This window comes from Sciurus vulgaris (genome assembly GCF_902686455.1).
Source record: "Sciurus vulgaris genome assembly, chromosome: 2".
Taxonomy (NCBI): Eukaryota; Metazoa; Chordata; class Mammalia; order Rodentia; family Sciuridae; genus Sciurus; species Sciurus vulgaris.
The window spans coordinates 52,474,793-52,493,866 of record NC_136462.1 but is presented as its reverse complement, the minus strand read 5'-3'; the positions used below and the strand labels follow the sequence as shown (position 1 = coordinate 52,493,866).

Here is a 19,074-nt window from a genome sequence, read left to right as displayed (position 1 = left end):
GAGCAAATGAAGCTAGTGGGTTTATTTAGACTTTTCCCCCCAGTAACAAGAGGAGGGAATGAATGTGGTATGCAGGCCAGGAAGAAAAACTAATTTTACAGAAGGAAAACAAATCTACGTTATTTTATTCCTTTTGCAAAAATAAAAAATTGGACTAAATGAAAATTAAAAAATAAAATTGTAGCCCTATTTTTAACTCCGTATTTCCTTCAGACAATCTACAATGGAATCTAGCTTGAGCTAATTGAGGACAGAAAAGATCAAATGGCAGTTTTTATATGTATGATGTTAAAGAGAAAAGTGTGAATAGGTGTTCAAAGGATCCTTTGCTTCACCAACAGCTCACTAAGAACAAAAACTTTGGGGATGCTCTAGAATATCAGATCCAAGTATTTCAACCATTAAAAACTAAGTGACCTAAGGGGAAGACCGGGGAAAAGAAGAATGAGGTCTCAAACACTGATATGCTTACTTTATTTTCAAATATTATCTTAATTTTACTTAATAAAATAATCTTATTTTAAAAGGTTTTGCAATCCCATATCTTTTTTTGAAATTCTGACAAGATAAGTTTTTGGTAGTAACACATCATTGTTCCTCTCTAAAAATCACCACTGAACTGTTATATAATTTTCATATATTTAAACTTTTAAACATTTATTTACTGAATTCATGCTTTGGCAGCCTAAGTAACACCAAATAAAACACTGCAACTTTTTTTATCTCTTGATTTTTGTGCATTTCTACTCTATTGAATTGAAATTACAATGGCTTTTACAAGTTTTAAGATGTTCCTGGCTCCCAACTGTACCTACAGTTCAGTGTATATTTAATGTAATACTCACTTAAGGCTGGTGTTTTATTATTTTTCTTCTGTTATTATCCATTCAAAAACCAAAATAGGCAACTCCCACAAAGTCTGTCTTTGAAAATTCTATGATATCATTTTAATTTTCTCCATAGCTATGGGATTAATGTTGCTAAACAATGAATAGTTTCAATGCTCTACTCGATGTACATGCAAGAATACTAAAGGGAGGGCAGCAGTAATTTATTGTCTTAATCACTAGTTTTCCTGAATCAGGTACTATTTTTAGAATGCAGAGTCCACAAATAACAGTTTAGGCTCAACCACTGTAGGTAAACAGAAATGCTCATTTAAGGACGAATCGCGAATTCGTCAGTTTAACTGAAAACTGGTATTTCAGAACGGAAATTCTCAATTAGCAAAATATAACTTAGACAAAATAAAAGTTTAATACAGGGCCAGGAGGGAGGCGCGCAGGCGCAAATTTTAAAGTGACCAGATTAAGACCCTGAGAGTGAACTAGGCGCCTTCCTCAGCCCAGCCCGCGCCCTTCCGGTGGCTCAATAAAAGGAATAAGAGTCGGAAGGGTACATGGGGTCTGGACGGTCTTTCCAAGTATCGGATGCAGCTAAGCCAGTCACTGCATCCAACCCACCCTCCGTGGCAAACCAAGATTTGTTCCACAGGAATTGCCAAGTCAAATACTGTCGCTTAAAGCTCCGCTCTGAATTGACAGATGTCGGATCCTGAGTAAGAAGGGCCACCAAAACGCCAGCCCGTCCTCCCCAGGAAATGCCGCGCCCTCGCTGGCTTGTGGGGCAGCTCGTGAATTCCCCATAAACAGAAGGCTGTGTGCCTACCCCAGGGAAACTCAGTGGTCAACCGCGGAGACAGTAAGAATCTGAACCAAACAACAGCAGCCGCGGCCGCTTGCTGCACACGCTCGGGAGAGAGGACATTGCGACCCTCGCCGGTCGCCGGTTTCGAAAGACGCGAGCCGGGTCTCCAGAAGGTCGGTGCCGGCTTTCCCCTGGCCGGCGGCTACAGGAAGGACTCGGTGGGGCGAAGAGAGTGGACCCGGCCAGCGCGGGACGCTTAAACCCCGTGCCGTCGGTACGTCCAACGACAGGCGGGTCCGCGGACAGCCTAGGGGCTCTAGGACCCCGGCGGGCGCGGTGTGGCGGGAAGAAGGAAGTTTCAAAGCCGAGTGGCTCAATTGTTGCCGCCCAGGCGAGATGAAGCTGCACTGTGAGGTGGAGGTTATCAGCCGGCACTTGCCGGCCTTGGGGCTGAGGAACCGAGGCAAGGGCGTCCGAGCCGTATTGAGCCTTTGTCAGCAGGCGCCCGGGAGTCAGCTGCGGCCCCGCGCAAGGGACGAGCCGGGCGGCCCGCGCCCCGCCTGCCTGCTCATCTCCACCATGAAGGACAAGCGCGGGATCCGCTATGAGGTACGTGCACTTGGAGCGGGCAGGCATGCCAGGGGAGTCAGCCACGCGCTGTTTCTCGGATCTAGGGGCCGGTCGCCCGGAGGACTCACGCGCTCGGAGGTTCCCGAACCCGACTCCGCCTTGGCGAACTCGGCCCGGCCTCTTTGTCCCACCACACCCGAGGCCTACAGTCTTGTGACGCTGCCTATCCGCTGGAAAACTTCTGAGAATGCACCTTTTCGTTGTTTTTCCTGCCCATTTCCGCGACTCTGAATTTACGTCTTCGTTATTCGGTGGTAGAAAGCAACCCCGCCCTTTTAAAGCCTCTGAAATTTCAGCCTGCGTGAAATAACTGCAGGTGAAGCAGCTAATTTGAGGAAACTGTGAAGTAACTGCACTTTCCTATAGTAAATGGTTTTTCCCACAGAATTTTTTCTTTTTTTTTAACAGCCGCCTTTAAGAGGTGATGAATAGTATCCATAGTCAGTAGGCCCAATTAGTACAGTAGTAAAATTTTACAGTAGTGCTTTGGGTTGCATTTTCATATTTTTATCAAAGTTATTGGTTACAATATCCCTTTTTAAATGTTTGGCCTGATTTCTTAGGCCAAACATTATCTGTATATGTAGAGCTGTGGCAAACTCTACAAGCTAAGTTGAAATGAAGTTTTCAAAACAAAATTTATAAAATTCCTTTTCTTCCATTACCAGACGCTATATTATTTTGTGAAAGCAGAATACCTTCATATCTACTATAAATAAAACCAAGCAAACAATTAATCACCCACCTTGCTTCTGACTTTTGATTGGGTATTATACAATTATTGGGATTATTTTCCTTACATATTATATTCCACAGTGAATACTTAGCTGAGGAAAGGGTGTTACTACAATTCAGAACCACCTAATGTTTGATGTAAGTAGCTGAAACTCTAAATTTTTCTCTTTTAATGGAACAAATTCATGCCATTTTTTTTAATTGAAAGAATTTAGAAATTACTCAACATTTTATAGTTCAGAGAACCATTAAGTGTCAGAAGCAAACTTGCCGGAGCACCGCAAAAAAAAAAAGAAGAAGCAAACTTGTAACTAGAATTGGACCTCTCTAATCCACAATTATCTTTCCTAAAACTGACCTCTTTCATACCCAGTTCAGGCTCAGACTTTGCCTCTTTAAAAAGCTCATAATGTACCTTTTTTTTTTTTTAAGTCATTGATGGGCCTTTATTTTATTTATTTATTTGTATGTGGTGCTGAGAATTGAACCCAGTTCCTCACACATGTCAGGCAAACACTACCACTCAGCCACAACCCAAACCCTTGCACTCTCCCTTAAACTTTTGCTGCATTAATAGACACCTGTTCAGAATCCTAATCAAATTTTGTTGTAAATCTCCAGTTGAAGATATTATGTGCAAGGTGCAACGCTAGATTCTGTGTGAGATAAGAAACTTGGTTTAGTCATGGGGAGAAACAGAAGCCACTACTTATAATACAAGATGATATAATAAGTGCTATTAGTAGACTATAAAAAATAGAGATGAATTCTGATTACAGGAGCTTGATAAAGTTTGGCAGATATGGTACCACAGTACTCAGAACATAATAGGGGTTCAATAAACATTGACTAGGTGAATTAAGCTGATGCCAGACCTGAGCCATGAATAATAGGTATTAGTACTAAGTGTGGGGAATACTTTTTTTTTGGGGGGGGGGGGTGTGCTGGGGATCGAACCCAGGGCCTTGTGCTTACAAGGCAAGCACTCTACCGACTGAGCTATCTCCCCAGCCCCTGGGAAATACTTTTACTTTCCTGCCTGGGAACAAGCAACCATCCATGTGACTATGACCCCTAAATCTGTGTCTTAGCCAGTTCTTTCCTTAACTTTGGGCTCAAATCTACTACCTACTGGAAATCTTTGTAAATTTTCAAATTCAAAATATCTAGAAATTAATTTTCCTTGCCACCCCAAACCTGCCTTTCCGACAGTGTTCTGCAATTCATTAAATAGCACCACCATCCAGAACCTTAAAGCTTTTGCCTCCCCATATCCAATTTATAATTGAATCTTTTGAATTCTACCTCCTAAGCATTTTTCATCCATCCCAGCTATAGTCCAAACTATCACTTTCCTGGCTAGTCTCTTAAAGGATCTCCTACCTTCTTCTATTCTCCCTCCCCAATCCATTCTCTTCTCCCTCAGAGTTCAGGCTTTACACTGCAGTTAAAGAGAAATTTTTTTAAAATAGAGATTTGATCATGTTTTCTAGTTTTAAATCCTTCAGTGGACATGATGGTGCACACCTGTAATCCCAGCAGCTGGAGAGGCTGAGGCAGGAAGATCACCAGTTCAAAACCAGCCTCAGCAATTTAGCAAGACCCGATCTCAAAATAAAAAGGGCTGGGGGTGTGTTTCAGTGGTTAAGCATCTCTGGGTTCAATCTGTGGTATCTCATTCCCCCTGCCACTCCAAAAAAAAAAAAACAACAACAACAAAAAACTTCAGTAACTTCAGTGGATTTCATTGTTCCTAGGGTGAAATCTAAAATTCTTTTTTTTTTTTTTTAGGCTTGTCTGATATCTTGGGGTTTTTTCATACATGTGTATGGGGTAATAATGACTATCTCATTCTACTTTCTTTCTCATCCCCACCACCCCACCCCACTCTTCACTCCCCTCTGCATAATCCAAAGTTCCTTCATTCTTCCCTTACCCACCCCCCACTATGGATCAGCATCTGCTTTGGCTTTTGGTTTTTTGGGATTGACTTATTTCACATAGCATGATATTCTCCAGTTCCATCTATTTACCTGCAAATGCCATAATTTCATTCTTTAAGGCTAAGTAATATGCCATTGCATATTTGTATCACATTTTCTTTATCCATTCAGCTGTTGAAGGGCATCTAGGTTGGTTCCTTAGTTTAGCTATTGTGAATTGAGCTGCTATAAACATTGATGTGACTGTATGACTATAGTATGCTTATTTTAAGTCCTTTGGGTATAAACTGAGTGGGATAACTGGGTCAAATGGTGGTTCCATTCCAGGTTTTCTTAAGAATCCCCATACTGCTTTCCAAAGTGGTTGCACCAATCTGCAGTCCCACCAACAATGTATGAGTATACTTTTTCCCCACATCCTCTAAAATTCTTAATATATATATATATTACAAAATCTTTCATTGTCTAATTTCTTCTTACTTTTCCATACTCATCTGCCTTTTCTCTAAACCTCTTCACCATCCTGAATTTAACTTCTTCCATTTCCTCATAGATGCCAAGCTCTCCTTTCTCTCAAGGCTTTACATATGTTTCCTCCTACTGGAATGCTGTCCCATCCATCTTCCTTCCATCTCTTGCTCAACATCACCCTAATCCTTCAAATCTTACTTTTAAGGTCACCTTCCTATAGAGTAATTAAGATTTTCTTTTAAGGTCACTTTCCTATAGAGTAATTAGCAGCCTGCACTATATATTTTTCATGCTTATAATTACTTGTTTAAACTGTCTTATCATACGGTCAACTCTAAGTGTAGTTACCATGTCAGGCTTTTTTGGGGAACGGGGAATACCGGGGATTGAACTCAAGGGCACCCAACCTCTGAGCCACATTCCAGCCCTATTTTTATATTTTATTTACAGACAGGGTCTCACTGAGTTGCTTAGCATCTCCATATTGCTGAGACTGGCTTTGAACTCCTGATCCTTCTGCCTCAGCTTCCTGAGCTACTGGGATTATAGGCGTGCTCCACCACACTCGGCCCATGTCAGTCTTATTCACTACTATGTCTCAGCCTCTATCATAGTATGTGGTACATAGTGACTTCTCAATAAATAGTTGTTGAAGTCTAAAGCAAAAGCAACAGCAGTCATGAAAAACTGTTGAGTACTCATTATGTGTCAGTCACTATTCTAACTCTTGAATACAGAAATAAAAAAGACTTCAAGATTTCACCTCTCATGGAATTTGTATAAAACCTAGTAGGAGGCAACTATAAAACACCTAGATATAAGGACTAAAAGCCAAATCAAAGCATGGTAAAGTAATTGGCACATTCTGGTTGTAGTAAGAACTATTGAATAACAATACCTACTTTTGTCCTTATTTTCTCATTGATTTTAAGCAGCTAAAGGAAAATATTGAGCAGTTCTTCACCAAATTTGCAGATGAAGGGAAAGCCACTGTCCGGTTAAAGGAGCCTCCTGTGGACATCTGTCTAAGTAAGGTATGGTTTTAAAAACAGTAATGGTTAAGTTGCTTGACTGTGTTTTCTTTAAAGAAGAAAATTGTTCTACCATTCTGATATTTCACATAGCTGAATAGGGGAGGACTCTGGCAGGTTTGTTGAAGAGGCAGTGGCACAGAGGCAGTTTCCCAGATATGCTTCTGTGTCTTTTTTGCCTTACGAGAGGGCAAAGCTGCCTTAGGGAGGCTCCCAGGATAGGGAGGAAAGCTGGGTTTGCTTCCATGCCCATGACAAATAGTGTTCCTAAATTGGAACTGTATATGGCAAGTAGCACAGGTCTGCATTTTTGCCATCTAAATTCATGTTACAAATTTCATTTTAAGTTGAACATTGTGGCACATGCCTATAATTCCAGTGACTCATGACTTGGGAGGCTGAGGCAGAAAGATTGCAAGTTTGAGGTCAGCACCACCCTGTCTGAAAATTTTTAAAAATTTTAAAAAGAACTGAGGATGTAGCTCAGTTGTAGAGGGACCCTGGGTTCAATTCCCAGTACCATCAAACAAATTTGATTGTAAAAGGGGGATAAAATGCAATGAGAGCCATCTCTTTGTATTTTATTTACTATTTTTAAAGTACATAAACAATTAAAAATCTTTTAAAACCTGAGCATTATGTTCAACCTTGTTTTTTCCTTTTTTTTTTTTTTTTTTTTCACAGCACTGGGGATCAAATGCAGGACCCGCTGCTACTTGCATACTAAGTATACACTCTACCACTGATCTTAGCCCCAGGCCTGTTGATTGATGAATGGATAGATTGATGCATTGATTGAATGATTAATTCTGGAGATTGAACCCAGAGGCACTTTACCACTAAAGCTACAGCCCCAGCCCTTTTTGTTTTTTGAGACCAGGTCTTGCAAAGTTGTCCAGGCAACTCAAACTTGTGACCCTCCTGACTCAGTCTCCCAAGCCGCTGGGTACAGGCATACACCACGGAGCCCAGCTATCTTGTTGCTTTTGAGAAGGGCCATCACTTTGCTCAGCTCCTCGTATTTGTGAATGGCACCCGGAGCATTTTGCATTACACAGCAAGCATGGCCTATCTCATTTTTATACTTTTAGTGATTTCCCCTTAATAGTTTTATTTAGACTGTTTATGCTAACCATATTTCTCAACTTTTTTCAGAAACTTTTAAAATTGAAATTTAGACCAAATAAAATACTAAAAAAAAAAATTATTTTGTACAGCCAATTTCAGTAAAATATTGTGTGACTTTCATGCATAACTGCAGAATTTGTTATGGGAATAACTAGCATATGCATTATCTACAAAGGAATTTATGATCATATAACTTTTTATTTATTCAGGCCAATTCTGGCAATTTAAAGAGTTTCCTTTCAGCTATGAGACTGGCTCATAAAGGCTGTGATATCAACGCACCACTTTCAACGCTCACACCAGTGAAAACATCAGAATTTGAAAAATTTAAAACTAAAATGGTTATCACATCCAAAAAGGACTATCCTCTAAGCAAGAACTTTCCATATTCTCTCGAACATCTTCAGGTTTCTTATTGTGGGCTTCTCCGAGTTGACATGCGTATGCTTTGTTTAAAAAACCTTAAGAAATTGGACTTGAGTCATAACCACATAAAAAAGCTTCCAGCTACAATTGGAGATCTCATTCACCTTCAAGAACTTTACCTGAATGACAATCATTTGGAGTCATTTAGTGTGGCCTTGTGTCAGTCTACACTCCAGAAATCACTTCGGAGTTTGGATCTCAGCAAAAACAAAATCAAGGCACTCCCCGTGCAGTTTTGCCAGCTACGAGAACTTACAGATTTAAAACTTGATGATAATGAATTGATTCAGTTTCCTTTCAAGATAGGACAATTAGCAAACCTTCGGTTTTTGTCAGCAGCTCGCAATAAGCTTCCATATTTGCCTAGTGAATTTAAAAATCTGTCCCTTGAATACTTGGATCTTTTTGGAAATCCTTTTGAACAGCCAAAAGTCTTTCCAGTTATAAAACTGCAAGTGCCAATAACGTTATTGGAATCTTCTGCACGAGCCATACTATATAATAGGTAAGACTTTTGTAATAATTAAACGTGGATCTTCGGTAGTGTTCTAGTATTCTCATCATTCAGAATAATAGTCAAAGTCTAGCATAGCTTCTAGTGCTGTATATAACCTGTACCCTTGCTACGATGGCCTTTTTGATGTTCCTTACCTCTACTTGGAATGGTTTTCCTTCAGGAAATTCTCAGTCACTCCCTCACTTCATTGAATTTTCTGCCCAAGCACTGTTCCAGAAAGTTCTTACCTGTCTACCTTATCAAAAGTTTTATTCCCTACTTCCTTATATGGCTTGGTTTTTTTTTTTTTGGTTTGTTTGTTTGGGGGGGGGTGTCATTTATCATCTGACACAATTTTTTAATATTTTGTTTTAGTTGTAGATGGACACAATACCTTTATTTTATTATTTTTATGTGGTGCTAAGGATTGAACCCAGTGCCTCACAAATGCTAGGCATATGCTCTACCACTGAGCTACAACCCCAGCCCCTGACACTGCATTTTTTAACATGTTTTTCTTTGTTGTCAATTTTTCTAACAAGCATGTAAGATCTATGAGGGCATGAGTTTCATTTTGTTCTCCACTATTTCCTTAGGGTCTAAAATAGGATGCCCTGCTCCTGGCACATAATAGTCCCTTAATAAATAGAATGAATGTCATTGTTACTCAAAGTATGGTCCCCTGAGCAGTATTAGCCTCACCTAGAAACTTGTTAATCATGCAAGTTCTTAGACTATGCCCCAAACATACTGGGATCCATCTGGGTTTTTTTTTGTTTTTTTTTAATTCCTCCAGGTGATTTTGATGCACCCTTAAGTTTGAGAACTTCAATCTGGCATAATGGTGAAGTGTGGTCTTTAGAGCTAGACTTGTGTTGGATTCCTGGCTTTACCCATTTATGTGACATTAGCAACTTAAACCTCTTGATTAAATTTTCTCATCTGTGAAATAGGGATAATACCAGCTTTATAGAGTTGTGAAAATAAATGAGCAAATGTAATGCCAAAGCACTTGGCATAATAGAATAACTCAGTAGCCGTTGGTTCTCTTCTCTTGACTTTGAACACTAACTGCAGCTCGTTTAATGAGACTGAACTCCAATTATTCACTTTGCTCATGCTTCTTTCATACAGGTGTGGAAATTAAGATGATAACCGAAGTATTTTGAGTGCCTGTAAAATGGTAGGAAGATCATATATCCCCTTATTAAGGATTTGGGGAGCCTTTTAAAAACTGACCAGTTAAGAATTCAGAAAAATACCCAAATGAGTACAGAGAATCTTACATACTTTGTTATTCTCACAGACCCTACTAAAATCCAATTTACTACCCTTCCAGTGCCATCTCCACCAATAAGAACTGTTATTACAAAGCAGTGGTTCTCAAACTTTACTTTGCATTTAGAATAACCTAAGGAGCTTTTAAAACTTATGATGACAAGTTGCCACTCTAGACTACTAAAATCAAACGTCTCAATTTTTTTTTTTCTTTCCCCCCGCCTTTTTTTTTTGGTACTAGGGATTGAACTCAGGGACACTCAACCACTCAGCCACATCCCCAGTCCTATTTTGTATTTTATTTAGAGGCAGGGTCTCACTGAGTTGCTTAGCACTTCACCATTGCTCAGACTGGCTTTGAATTTGAGCTCCTCCTGCCTCAGCCTCCCAAGCCGCTGGGATTACAGGTGTGTACCACCACACCTGGCTGAATTTTTCTTTTGTACTGGGGATGGAACTCAGTGCTCTATTACTGAGCTATATCCCTAACCCATTTTAGTTTTCATTTTGATACAAGGTCTTGCTAAGTTGCCCATTCTCACCTTAAACTTGGAATCATCCTTCCTCAGTCTCTGAAATAGCTGGGCTTACAGGTGTGTCGCATTGCACCCGGCCTGAAGTTTTTAATAATAGCTACCTATACATTGGAATCTCCTGAGAAATTTAAGAAAACAAAACTGGGTCCTACATTCAGACATTTAGGCTGAGACCCGAGGATTGCAAGTTGAGGCTGGGCAACTTCGCATGACCATGTCTCCAAATAAAAATTAAAAGGACTGGGGAATGTAACTCAGTGTTAGAGTGCTTGCTTTGCATGCTTAAGGCCCTGGATTTGATCCCCAGTATGAGGGTATAAGGGGAAATTTATATATATAAATTTATACAGACGGGTGTGATAGTGCTATTAAGTGGTCATGCCAAAAGATACTTCAATAGTTATTTAGTATATTTGTCCTATTCATGCTATTCAGGAAAATAAAACAATATACTAAGTCCCCTTAAATTGTAATTTTATTTTTTCAGCACTATAATTCAATGTACAAATAATATCTAATACATGAAAGTCTGAATCTAGTTCACATAAAATATGTCTTTAACTTTTTTTGCCATTAGGATTCCATATGGTCCGCATATCATTCCTTTCCATCTTTGCCAAGATTTGGATGCTGCAAAAACCTGTGTTTGTGGAAGATATTGTCTGAACTCTTTCATTCAAGGAACTACTACAATGAATCTCCACTCTGTTGCTCACACTGTGGTCTTAGTAGATAATATGGGTGGTACAGAAGCACCCGTTACCTCTTATTTCTGTTCTCTAACCTGCTATGTAAATTCCTCCGACATGTTAAAGTAATAGGTGATGCCACAAAAAGAAATTTCATTTAGTTTAGATAAGCTTGGGATTCCTATGTGACCTATGATTTTATAGTGCCAAATTGGAAAAAAGGAAGCCTTTTTTTTTTAGGTACCAGGGATTAAACCAGGGGCACTTAGCCACTAAGCCACATCCCCAGCCCTTTTTTGTGTTTTATTTAGAGACAGGGTCTTGCTGAATTTCTTAGGGTGTTGCTAATTTGGTAAGGCTGACTTTGAACTCACAATCCTCCTGCCTCAGCCTCCCAAGCCACTGAGATTATAGGGTGTGCCACCATGTCTGATCCAAGGGAAGTCTTTTGTATACTTACTCAAGAAGAGGAATATGTGTTATGCCAATATTTTAAGTCACTTGACTCTAAAACTTCAATTTCATTAAAACTGAATTTTATTGTGGGGTTAACTTTTTATTCATTTATTGCAGTATTGATTTCACCTAAAGTTTCCAGAGTTATAAGGTTGAGTTTTAGTGTTAAATAGATACTGATCCCAGTCACTCTGATCATAAGAATGTTCTTATCAACTTTCTTCTTGCATATCAATTAAAGGAGTTTCATAATGCATGAAATATACTTGTGGAGGACTAATATTCCAAATAATAGTGAAGAATTATTTGGTATTGAACTATGTACATACTAAATATCCCTAATCCAAAATCCAAACTGCTCTAAAACCCCAAATTTTTTGAGCACTGACATGCCTCAAGTGGAAAATTTCACACCAGACCTTATGACAGGTTATATTCAAATGCAGGTACACTATTGTTGGTGAGATTGCAGACTAGTACAACACCCTGGAAAGCAGTATGGAGATTCCTCAAAATATTACAAATGGAACCCACTATATGACCCAACTATCCTACTCCTTAGTATTATTCCAACAGAATTAAAAGCATAGTATAGCAATACAGCCACCTCAGTGTTTATAGCAGCACAATTCACAGTAGTCAAATTATGGAATCAAGTGAGATGCCCACCAGTAGATGAATGGATTAAGATTTGTGGTATATGTACACAATGGTTTTTACCTAGCCATAAAGGAAAATGAAATGGCATTTGGTGAATGGATGGAAATGTAGAACATCATACTAAGTGAAATAATCCAGTCTCAGAAAATTAAGGGTCAAATATTTTCTCTCATGTAGAAGCTAGAGCAAAATAAAGGCGGAGAGGAAGATCAGAAATCATACAGAGAAAATCAGAGAAAAGGGAGAGGGAAAGGGGGAAAGAATTGATGGGAAAGGGGAGGAAATGGGGAATGAATTTTTAAAAATTATACTATGTGCATATATAAATGTAGCATAGGGAATTTCACCTTGATCAGTAGAAAGAACCAATCAAAAATGGATGAGCAAAAGGAAGATCAGAATAGAGGAAGGAGAATGGGGGTAGGGAGGAGAGTAGAGCAAAGGTGGGAAATATGAACTGAAATAGAGTTCCATGCATGTATGATTTTGTCAGGATGAACCCAACTATGTATAACTGTAACGTTCTAATAAAAATGCCAGTACACTAAAAATGTAGAATTACCTTCAGGATGTGTTTAAGGCATATATGCATATCAAACAAATGAACTGTGTTAGTCTTGGACCAATCCCCAAGATATCTCATTTTGTATATACAAATATTTCAAAATCTTGCAAAAAGTCAAGATCCAAAGCTCTTCTGGTCCCAAGCATTTCAATAAGGGATCTCAGCTTTATAAGTTATTAAGCACACCATTTTTTTGTGTTTTTCTACACATGGAATTTATATTCATGCATTATGTAGGAATTGCTTTAGTGTAAATAGAATTTGACTTTTACAAGTTTTAGACTGTCCTTCACATAATCTTTCTTAATCTGTAACTTTTACTTTAATGAGAGAGGTAGCAGAAACTTACTTCCTTTACTGATTGCATTCTGTACTTAGAAAGTTTTTGTGTCTTTGGACTGTTTTTTGTTTTGTTTTGTTTTTGGTTTTTTTGTTTTTGTCCACTAAGTTTGTGTAAGTTTTTAATTTTAAAAAGTGGTGGCAATACTCCAGCTAAAAAATGATTTGATCTAGGGCATAGAAAAGGAACTGACTCAATCCTTGAAAATAGAATCAGTGCTTACTTCCATCCTGTTCATTCCCACTGTCCTATTCAAATCACACTCTCCATTAGACCACTGCAATAACCTTGTAACTGATTTTGGGGAATAAAGGAAAAAATGTTGCTGGAGAAAACCCTCTCTAGTGTTCACGTATTATTTGGGTTTGTAGGCAGGATCTATTTCTTATTCTTATTGCAAGTTTTGCTTTGTGTATATGTGTGTGGGGGGGGAGGAGGGATAATGGGGATATAACCCAGGGATGTCACCCCTTCCTTTTTATTTTGAAGCAGGGTCTTGGAAAATTAGCCCGGCTGGCCTCAAATTTGCTGTCTTACCTTAGTCACTGAATTTACAGGTGTGTAGTACCACACCCAGCTCTAGAAGACAAAATAACTTTCATTTTCCTAAAATGTTTCTTTAGGCATTTTTTAATACTGTTTCAAATGTTAAACTTTTTCTTTTTTGGAGGTACCAAAGGGCACTTCACCCCTGAGCTACATCCCTAGTCTTTATTTTTTGAGAGGGTCTCAGGTTCTCACTGTTTCTGAGTGGTCTTGAACTTGTGGTCTTGAACTTGCAGTCCTCCTACCCCAGCTTCCCACCTCACCTATACAGGCATGCACTACTGTGCCTGGCTGTTAGGACACTTTCTTATTAAAAAACTTGATTCATATGTGACCATTAAAACATAGTTTCTACTCAGAGCTGACTCAGGCTAGGTATTGGATGAGGAATAATTCTTTGGTTAAATTAAAATGTAAGCAAGCCTGTATTGCTACCTAGCAAAAAAAAAAAAAGAAATGCTATTTATTATGAATTCACCCAATATACACAGTAGTTTCCTTTCACATGGTATGTTACCATGTCAACTGCAGTCTGAAAACATTAAATGGAAAATATCAAATAATTTACGTTGTTTTAAATCTCAAGTTATTCTGAGTAGTAATGATGAGATCTTATGCCATCCTGCCATGCTGTGTCCAATGTATCCACAATGTATAAATGCTACCTGCCTATTACGTGTAGCCATCTGTTCTATCAACTATCACGATGCTTGTGTCCAAATAACCCTTATTTTACTCAGTGACCCCAGAGTGCAGGAGTAAATGCTGGCAATTTTATTTGTGTAACTGAGGGGACAGATGCCAGTGGCAAACAGGAAGTTAAGGGAATAATTCTATAAAATGGGTCCACTGTTCTGACCCCACATGCTTTCTCTTCCAAGAAGCAATTTACCTGCAGCCCTACCTGGCTTAAGTGGACAGAATATGTGATATACCTCAGCAAAGTACCTATTACCTGGCAGAAGAAAATGCAAGTCCAAAATAACGTCCATAAGAGGAATCCAAGTTACCCTGAAGGAGGAGACTTGTGACCCTTTTCACAGACCAGCTCCTGAAACCTGGGAAGAATTCCTCCTAATCATAAAATCTGTAGGGATTTATAATTAAAAATCCAATTAGTTGCAGTCTATAAAAATAAAAAAAGAAAAAAATTAAAATGCCGTCTGTAAAAAAAAAAAAAAAAAAAATTCAATTAGAGCCAGTCAGCATGGGCCAAAGTGATGTAATTGTCATGGTAGTGGGGACTTATAAGTCTGATATCATCCTGATGCCAGTCAGAAGTGATGAGGTAGACTTGGGCAGGGCTCTGGAAATTTCTCTGGAATCCCCCATAAAACTGGAGTGTAGGAGAAGCACAGTCCCTCTTCTCTGAGAGGACCCACTTTTTCCCTTGAGTGTCCCCTTGCACTCTTGTATCCCTTCTAATAAAAATCATTCCTGTTACTCCAAGCAACACGTCTGAAATCTTTCTGATTTGATCACAAGAATCAGTTTGAAAGAGGTTCTTCTTGCTGCCTCAGTTATCTGGTAGCCCCCACCCCTGTAACATAATCATTATTTATTACTCATGCCAAATTTATGAATTAAGCTTCGTCACAGATGTGTGTATATATATATGAGTGAATGAAGAAACACTTAAGGCTCAGTACTGAGATAGTACTGGACATCTTGGAACTAACCCCAGTTGATAATGGATGACTACTGTACATGTTAAATTAACCAGAAAGAAAAAGAAGGAAATAGTACTCTGTGTGTATGTTTTCCCTAGGACATGACTGTATATAACCTGGTTGTAAAGTTCAAGGCAGGACTCCTTTCTTCCTTATAAACACAAAATTCCAATTCTCAGAACTAAACTTCCAGAAAGGATAAACCCTAATTCACTTTCAAAGAATTTATTATTTCTTCAAGGACCACATTGTAAAAAAAAAAAAAAAAAAAAAAAAAGTTAAGCATGCAATTCCGAGTAAAAAAACAACGAAATGGAAAGGTTTGGGTATGATTATATCACTGTTATTTATTTCTCAACAGGTAATTTTTCTAGCTTCAATATTTTCCCCCTCAAAATTAAAGGGAAAAAAAATCAAAAACTTTAAAACTGGATCACTTGGCCCTTTCTCTTCTTGTCTCCTCCCAGTTCAAAATGTTTGCATCTCTTGATGGCCAGCATCCTCTTGGACCTGCAGTTTGGCTCAACGCATTCAAGTCTCAGCACAATCTTCTTCGTGGTTTTAGCCTTCTTCCGGAAAATTGGCTTCGTCTGCCCACCGTAGCCGCTCTGTTTCCGATCATAGCGCCTCTTTCCTTGGGCGTAAAGGGAATCCTTGCCCTTCTTATACTGGGTCACTTTGTGAGGCTGGTGCTTGCCACACTTTTTACAAAAAGTCCTTCGGGTTTTAGGTACATTGACCATCTTTACAGTAGAGGTGTCTATGCGATGAAAACTATAATAAAATATTTAAAGTACCAGACATTAAACATTTTGCCAAGTGAATGTTTTATACAAATAAGACAGTTACAGAAAAACAGTCATTACAAAAATCAGTAATACATAAATCCACCAAATACTCATTTCCTGCATGAATAACTGTACACACAAGTGCACACTTACGTTTAAAAACTATTGGACAGGGTTGGGAATGTAGTTCGCCGGAAAAGCGCTTGCCAAAACTGTGCGAGGCCATGGGTTCAATGCCCAACATCTCATGCATAATTAAATAATTGGGCCATTTATAGAGTTACTCACTAAAAACACGAGCATCGTCACTGGAAGTAACCAGTACAGAGAGTTTTCTATAGAAATTGGGCTGCCGGGCTGGGGAGATAGCTCAGTTGGTAGAGTGCTTGCCTTGCATGCACAAGGCCCTGGGTTCAAGCCCCAGCACCGCAAAAAATAAAAAAAATAAAAAAGAAATTGGACTGCCCAGAAAGAAAAATGCAATGTTTACCTGATTTTCTTCCAAAGAGGATGAAGACAAGAATTTCTTTACGACTCCCTTCCCCCACCCACATCCTCCATTTTCTAGCTCCTGGGTGACTGATGCAGGGCGGGATTCAGTAGCTTCTGCTACGATCTGCCCTGTTCTTTCTCCCAGAACCACATCGGTCTGATTTCACTTTTTACCTCCCAAGCACCATCACCCGTCAGCATCCTACAGGGCTGACGTGTCCTTAACCAGCCGGCCTGCCTCGCGGCCCGGAAGCCGCCATGCGTACGCTCCTTTCCTGACCGGAGAAAACAGTTCTTAAACTCACCCAAGCCAAGGTAGCGGGTCTCACCTTCCCTTTCTTACAAGGTCCTTCCCCTGGTTCTGAGCAATGGAGGCTCCTGTTTAAACCGCTACAGTCCAAAGACCGACTTACCCGGAGGTGTCGCGGCCCCAGCCGTAGCCTCGCCACGCTCGCGCCTAACAGGAAAGGGAGGAATGGAGCGGAAGTAGGAACTGAACTTGAGCGACAGTACCGAGAGCCAATAGGCAGCTGCCTACCACGGTCAGGCTCCTCCAGACGCTCCTGGGAAGCTCCAACCAACGGCCTATGGGGCGGGCCCAAGGGGTGTGGGCCGGAGGGCCGCGGCGCTCCGCGGGCCAGTAGCTGGTTGTCAGAACGGTCGCCGCTGTAGTGGGGCGAGGCTGCGTCGTCCCTCGGTCTTGGCCGTCAGGGACCCGAGTAAGGATGAGAGCGCAGAGGACACAGGGCCTCTGGAGCCGCAGGTAACGAAGCTGGGGTGCGGTGGGCTCGCGGCTGGGCTTCTTCCGGGACCTGTGGTGCTGAATGGAGAGGACCGAGAAAACGCCGAGCCACGGCTCCTAGCGGCGGGGCCGCTGCAGCTGCCGGGCGAAGATGTGCGGATCCCGGGTGGCTTGGGGCAGCTGAGAGCCTTCGGGCCCCAGGACCCCCGAGGCCAGGGATGAGTTAGCGAGGGCAGCCCCGGGGGCCAGTTCCTACCGCCACAGGCCGGGGCGATCGCCCGCCCGCCCCTTCCTCGCAGAGGCCGCCAGCTCCTTTCCGCGCCCGCCCGCTTGTGTCCTCGGCTCCGGAGACCATGAGGTTCCGCATCTACAAACGGAAGGTGCTAATTCTGACGCTTGTGGTGGCCGCCTGCTGCTTCGTCCTCTGGAGCAGCAATGGGCGACAAAGGAAGAACGAAGCCCTTGCTCCGCCGTTGCTGGACGTCGATCCCGCGCGGGGCGCTGGAGGCCGGGGCGGGGACCATCCCGCGGTGTCGGTGGGCATCCGCAGGGTTTCCAACGAGTCGGCGGCTCCGCTGGTTCCCGCGGTCCCACTGCCGGAGGCGGACAACCTTACATTGCGATACCGGTCCCTCGTGTACCAGCTGAACTTTGATCAGACGCTGAGGAATGTAGATAAGGCTGGCACCTGGACCCCCCGGGACCTGGTGCTGGTGGTCCAGGTGCATAACCGGCCGGAATACCTCAGACTGCTACTGGACTCACTTCGAAAAGCCCAGGGCATCGACAACGTCCTCGTCATTTTTAGCCACGACTTCTGGTCGACAGAGATCAATCAGCTGATTGCTGGGGTGGATTTCTGTCCGGTTCTTCAGGTGTTCTTTCCTTTCAGCATTCAGTTGTACCCTAACGAGTTTCCGGGGAGTGACCCCAGAGATTGCCCCAGAGACTTGCAGAAGAATGCAGCTTTGAAATTGGGGTGTATTAATGCTGAGTATCCTGACTCCTTCGGCCATTATAGAGAGGCCAAATTCTCCCAAACCAAACATCATTGGTGGTGGAAGCTGCATTTCGTATGGGAAAGGGTCAAAGTTCTTAGAGATTATGCTGGCCTTATACTTTTCCTAGAAGAGGACCACTACTTAGCTCCAGACTTTTACCATGTCTTCAAAAAGATGTGGAAATTGAAGGAGCAAGAGTGCCCTGAGTGTGATGTTCTCTCACTGGGGACCTATACTGCCAGTCGTAATTTCTATGGCATTGCTGACAAGGTAGATGTGAAAACTTGGAAATCCACAGAGCACAATATGGGTTTAGCCTTGACCCGGGATGCATATCAGAAACTGATTGAGTGCACAGACACTTTCTGTACTTATGATGATTATAACTGGGACTGGACTCTTCAATATTTGACTGTATCTTGTCTTCCAAAATTCTGGAAAGTCCTGGTTCCTCAAGCTCCTAGGATTTTTCATGCTGGAGACTGTGGTATGCATCACAAGAAAACATGTAGGCCATCCACCCAGAGTGCCCAAATTGAGTTACTCTTAAATAATAACAAACAGTACATGTTTCCAGAAACTTTAATTATCAGTGAAAAGTTTACTGTGGTAGCCATTTCCCCACCTAGGAAAAATGGAGGGTGGGGAGATATTAGGGACCATGAACTCTGTAAAAGTTATAGAAGGCTGCAGTGAAAAAAATTGCAAAAGTGACAGTCTTCTATTTTTGATATTTGTCTAAACAGGATATACAACTGAATAAAAGGTTTAGGAACTGGTTTCTGCTTTAATACAAAAAAAAAA

General features: G+C 41.0%; 3 protein-coding genes across 8 annotated transcripts; 2 read left to right on the top strand and 1 right to left on the bottom strand.

Annotated features, from left to right (window-relative positions):
* The first annotated feature begins 597 nt into the window (after positions 1-597).
* On the top strand, positions 598-14,055 carry LRR1 (leucine rich repeat protein 1). 4 transcript variants are annotated; one of them, XM_079119033.1, is made up of 5 exons: positions 598-2,256; positions 6,359-6,460; positions 7,795-8,516; positions 9,642-9,690; positions 10,899-10,978. In XM_079119033.1, exons 1-4 carry the CDS (start codon positions 2,044-2,046, stop codon positions 9,652-9,654), a joined length of 1,050 nt encoding a protein of 349 aa, XP_078975159.1. In that variant the 5' UTR covers positions 598-2,043; the 3' UTR covers positions 9,655-9,690; positions 10,899-10,978. The 4 variants fall into 4 exon arrangements, with proteins under 4 accessions (XP_078975159.1, XP_078975160.1, XP_078975157.1 ...); XM_079119031.1 differs by lacking the exon at positions 9,642-9,690 and having other exon boundaries at positions 604-2,256; positions 10,899-14,044; XM_079119032.1 differs by lacking the exon at positions 9,642-9,690 and having other exon boundaries at positions 607-2,256; positions 6,362-6,460; positions 10,899-14,042.
* A 1,513-nt stretch (positions 14,056-15,568) lies between these two features.
* Positions 15,569-17,076, bottom strand: RPL36AL (ribosomal protein L36a like). 3 transcript variants are annotated; one of them, XM_079119237.1, is made up of 2 exons: positions 16,941-17,076; positions 15,569-16,021 (listed from the first exon to the last, which is right to left on the bottom strand). In XM_079119237.1, exon 2 carries the CDS (start codon positions 15,988-15,990, stop codon positions 15,670-15,672), a length of 321 nt encoding a protein of 106 aa, XP_078975363.1. In that variant the 5' UTR covers positions 15,991-16,021; positions 16,941-17,076; the 3' UTR covers positions 15,569-15,669. The 3 variants fall into 3 exon arrangements, with proteins under 3 accessions (XP_078975363.1, XP_078975364.1, XP_078975362.1); XM_079119238.1 differs by having other exon boundaries at positions 16,857-16,996; XM_079119236.1 differs by having other exon boundaries at positions 16,833-16,974.
* A 64-nt stretch (positions 17,077-17,140) lies between these two features.
* On the top strand, positions 17,141-19,049 carry MGAT2 (alpha-1,6-mannosyl-glycoprotein 2-beta-N-acetylglucosaminyltransferase). Its single transcript, XM_079119023.1, has one exon. The coding sequence runs from the start codon at positions 17,623-17,625 to the stop codon at positions 18,964-18,966; it is 1,344 nt and encodes a 447-aa protein (XP_078975149.1). The 5' UTR covers positions 17,141-17,622; the 3' UTR covers positions 18,967-19,049.
* Positions 19,050-19,074: the final 25 nt, after the last annotated feature.